Consider the following 4,096-nt stretch of genomic DNA (forward strand, 5'->3'; position numbering starts at 1 on the left):
CAACTGACTGTACTTGGGCAGGTTGGCCTTCACAAACTGTGCGTACTTCGTCAGGGCACGCTTCGGTTTCTCCCCACTCTTCGTGGTTGCTTTGGTCTTCTTGGTACGTTTCGGAGACGGCATCGTCTTGGCACGCTTCTCCAGTGCAGCACGTTCGGCAGGTGCAAGGGCCTTGTAGAGCTTGGAGGTCATTTTCCCACGCCGCGAAACCGGAAGACCGCGCAGGGCGGGATTGTTCTTCTGCTCCATCATGAACAGCGCGTATGCGCCAATGGCAAGACGAGAACGGCAAAAACGCAGCATTGGTGGTATTAAAGTTTCACCTGTTCCTTTATTTCTTTTGTTCCAAAGAAAAAAAAAAACACAAAAAAAAACATTTCGCAGCGGTAAATGGGTGGACAGAAGAGAAAAAGAGAAGCGGCAGGGTTGGAACTCCGCCCCCGCAACAATGTTGGTGCACGGCCGAGGGGGGCCAGCACAAGGCATCAGCATCACAATGAAGTTCTATGATGGGGCTCCGCTCCACAAAGAATAGAAAAGCAGCGGAAAATGCTGCAAAGCAAAAACAGAATATCAATATCATTCCATCCTATTCTCTACAATGTAACGGAAAAAATGATACTAAACATTCCTGCCGGAGAATGCAAAAACAAACACGTCACCGCGCTCAAACTTTCTCCTTTTTACATCTCCCCTTCCTCAGCATATTATCTATGTGTGGAGTGTTCCCTTTTTTTTTGGCGTAATATAGCACCATCTACAAAGAAAAACATTTGGACGTCTCTGTATCCATTTAAATTTTACTCCCATGCACTTGTGTAAGCTGTTGCTGCTGCTGCTGTTTCCACAGCTTTGCCACCGCAGCAAGTCTTTCCCTGTTGGGCAACTGACTGTACTTGGGCAGGTTGGCCTTCACAAACTGTGCGTACTTCGTCAGGGCACGCTTCGGTTTCTCCCCACTCTTCGTGGTTGCTTTGGTCTTCTTGGTACGTTTCGGAGACGGCATCGTCTTGGCACGCTTCTCCAGTGCAGCACGTTCGGCAGGTGCAAGGGCCTTGTAGAGCTTGGAGGTCACCTTACCACGCTGCAAAACCGGAAGACCGCTCAGGGCGGGATTGTTCTTCTGCTCCATCATGAACAGCGCGTATGCGCCAATGGCAAGACGAGAACGGCAAAAACGCAGCATTGGTGGTATTAAAGTTTCACCTGTTCCTTTATTTCTTTTGTTCCAAAGAAAAAAAAAACACAAAAAAAAAGATTTCGCAGCGGTAAATGGGTGGACAGAAGAGAAAAAGAGAAGCGGCAGGGTTGGAACTCCGCCCCCGCAACAATGTTGGTGCGCGGCCGAGGGGGGCCAGCACAAGGCATCAGCATCACAATGAAGTTCTATGATGGGGCTCCGCTCCACAAAGAATAGAAAAGCAGCGGAACGTCAAGCGCAGGATAGACGGTATCAATCACGCTGGTATCCACGCTTTCATTTTGTCTATGGCATCTCATATGCGTCTTCAGGAGGGAGTTGAGTTACCCATGCACCGCGTGGACATCCGTACCGTCTCCAACGACTCTATGGAAAGTGTGTATTCAGTTATCGTTACCCAAAGCGAGGAAGAAATACACGAAAAAGCAAGACTCTACAAAAAGCATCACAGTGTTAGAACGGCAGTGACGGTGTAGCTGCTGCAGGGGTCGTCAGACCCGGTTTGTCTACGGCAGTTGCCGTCTTTATTGAATTCCACTTTGCAGCAATTACCTTCATCCGTTCTTTGATTGGAAGATGTTTCACATGCGGCATCTGTTCCTTCACAAATGTGGCGTATGACGACACTGTGGCTTTGGTGCCGGTTTTATTCTTCCTTGCGGAAGTCTTTGTTTTGGTCGTTTTGCGAGTTCCGCCACCGGTTTTAATTGTCAGTTTTTTTTCTTTTTTGCTAACTGAATGTTTTTTCCTCGGCGGCGTTGGGGATATACTCACAACTTCACGCCGGGAGAACTCTCTTGCACGCCGCTCAAGCGTCTCTCTTGTAGCCTCTGGAAGAGTGTTAAAAATGGCAAATAGTCTTTTTTCGCGTATGCTAGGGGATGCAATGGATGCAATAGCCGGATTAGAAAGCTGCTCCTTGTAGAAGAGCTCGTACGGCGTAATCTCGTTCGGATACCTGTAAGATGGAGTCATCTTGTAGTCGCCCATATTCTTGGCTTCCCAAGCTGCAGCCCGCCTCTTGAGCGCCTCCATGTCGTCTCGGGTGAGTTGATTGAACATTTTTACTATCACTTTTTTCTTCTGCACCGCTGACAAGCCGTGCAGGTTGGTGTTCCTCCTTTGCTCCGTCTGAAAGAAACGCAGTGTCAGCTTCCTGCTGTTATACAGTGGCCCTACTGTTCGTAACATGCTTCTCGTACGGCCTTAAAGCGTCTGTGTGGGCACGCACACGGAGAGAGCCGTACGCCCCCAAACTGCACAGCCCTCCCTGTAACTTCGCCTCTTTCCCTCCCACCCCGTGTTTATCTTTTTGTTGTTGTTGTGGGTTTGACGTGTTTGTTTGAAACCATCCACACCCAGCCACAAAGAGAAAACCAAAAGAATAATAATAGTCATCATACCAAAGAGAAGAATGCTGTTACAGCCAAAACCTCAGAAGACGCGGGTCGCCACTGAGGGAGTGGGGGTGGGTGGGTTAGTGTAATGAAGCCAATAAAGATCAACAGGGAACATACATCTAAGATGAGACCTTGTGTCTCCCTTTATTGCTAGAAAAGGGAAAGGACCATAATAGGCGATAACGGTTTGACTCCGTGTACGCCCAACGTTCTAATTCTGATGAGACACACCCAACATACAGCTTCAAAGAAGCAAATTCAAAAGACGCTTTAACAACGACTTGGCCCTCCTTGTCAGCTAACCAAGTGGCGGTCGTTGGACCCCCTCAACTACCAGATTCCCTTCCGCATGGAGGGCGTTAGTAACAGTAGTCGTAGCAGCAGCTGAAGTAGTAGTAGTCGGGGGTTAAGCTCGGAGGACAGATAACAGTAAAAACAAACAGATAAAAACCTTCACTCGTTGCCTCCAACGTGGCGTCTAAAAAAAAAAAAAACACACACACACACACACAAAAAGTAATAGATAAAGAAACAACGTACATGCACAAAAAGGGTCGTCGTCTAATTGGTTTTACCCGACCGCACATTCCTTCCACAAGCCCCTACAACAAAAACCACAAAAAAGCAGCATAAACAAACAGGCACAACAGAAACAAAAAGATAAATGTGAAGCACAGAAGTAAAGGAAACATCTACTACCATTACATGATGAAGGCAATCTCCGAACAAATTATGGAAATTCACATGCAGCGTCCATAAACTAACAGCAACAACAAACAAGGGCAGAACCACAAATTTAAAAAAAAAAAAATTATTCAAAAACAGGCCAACTCCTGCAGAATCCGCAAGAAGACGACAATCTATGGAAAGAGACTCAAGCTCACCCTCTCCAAACCGGGTTTTGTGTTGTTGCTTTTTTATCTTGTTCCACTGTTGCGGTTTCCTTCAGTGTGCTTCCTTCTTCATCCATCGCATAAATGCCGCTGTTCCCTTAAAGGACACCAAGTCGTCCACTCCTCCTCTTTATCTTCACCCAACCGTTGAACACTAACCCGACGTTCCAGCCAAAGAATAAAGAAAGAAGAAAATAGTAATAATAATAAAAAAACACGACTCCATTACACCCTTTTCTTCTGCGGTTGTTGCAGTTGCCGTTGTTGCTGCTGCTGTTTCCACAGCTTTGCCACCGCAGCAAGTCTTTCCCTGTTGGGCAACTGACTGTACTTGGGCAGGTTGGCCTTCACAAACTGTGCGTACTTCGTCAGGGCACGCTTCGGTTTCTCCCCACTCTTCGTGGTTGCTTTGGTCTTCTTGGTACGTTTCGGAGACGGCATCGTCTTGGCACGCTTCTCCAGTGCAGCACGTTCGGCAGGTGCAAGGGCCTTGTAGAGCTTGGAAGTCATTTTCCCACGCCGCGAAACCGGAAGACCGCGCAGGGCGGGATTGTTCTTCTGCTCCATCATGAACAGCGCGTATGCGCCAATGGCAAGACGAA

The 4,096-nt window shown here is 47.7% G+C and overlaps 4 protein-coding genes across 4 annotated transcripts in view, besides 4 other annotated features; 1 reads left to right on the top strand and 3 right to left on the bottom strand.

The window, feature by feature from the left end:
• Window positions 1–315, top strand: part of TraAM80_02867 (uncharacterized protein) — a gene marked incomplete at both ends in the record, with an annotated part of 366 nt that extends 51 nt beyond the window's left edge. The window contains one exon of the mRNA XM_029379857.1: window positions 1–315. This exon is cut by the window's left edge and continues 51 nt beyond it. Within this exon, the coding sequence (XP_029240379.1) occupies window positions 1–315 (315 nt within the window).
• A 32-nt stretch (window positions 316–347) lies between these two features.
• Window positions 348–374: a microsatellite.
• A 419-nt stretch (window positions 375–793) lies between these two features.
• Window positions 794–1,186, bottom strand: TraAM80_02868 (kinetoplast DNA-associated protein; the record flags this gene model as incomplete). Its single annotated transcript, XM_029379858.1, has 1 exon — window positions 794–1,186. The coding sequence occupies one exon, from the start codon at window positions 1,184–1,186 to the stop codon at window positions 794–796; it is 393 nt and encodes a 130-aa protein (XP_029240380.1).
• Window positions 1,187–1,230: 44 nt separating this feature from the next.
• Window positions 1,231–1,256: a microsatellite.
• Window positions 1,257–1,654: 398 nt separating this feature from the next.
• TraAM80_02869 (uncharacterized protein) lies at window positions 1,655–2,392 on the bottom strand (the record flags this gene model as incomplete). Its single annotated transcript, XM_029379859.1, has 1 exon — window positions 1,655–2,392. The coding sequence occupies one exon, from the start codon at window positions 2,390–2,392 to the stop codon at window positions 1,655–1,657; it is 738 nt and encodes a 245-aa protein (XP_029240381.1).
• A 569-nt stretch (window positions 2,393–2,961) lies between these two features.
• Window positions 2,962–3,001: a microsatellite.
• Window positions 3,002–3,668: 667 nt separating this feature from the next.
• Window positions 3,669–3,707: a microsatellite.
• A 12-nt stretch (window positions 3,708–3,719) lies between these two features.
• TraAM80_02870 (kinetoplast DNA-associated protein) lies at window positions 3,720–4,094 on the bottom strand (the record flags this gene model as incomplete). Its single annotated transcript, XM_029379860.1, has 1 exon — window positions 3,720–4,094. A coding segment is annotated over one exon (375 nt), but the record flags the coding sequence as incomplete, so codon positions are not given.
• Between the last annotated feature and the right edge of the window lie 2 nt (window positions 4,095–4,096).

Source organism: Trypanosoma rangeli (assembly GCF_003719475.1).
Source record: "Trypanosoma rangeli strain AM80 chromosome Unknown Tra_15.4_contig_00069, whole genome shotgun sequence".
NCBI classification, from domain to species: domain Eukaryota; phylum Euglenozoa; class Kinetoplastea; order Trypanosomatida; family Trypanosomatidae; genus Trypanosoma; species Trypanosoma rangeli.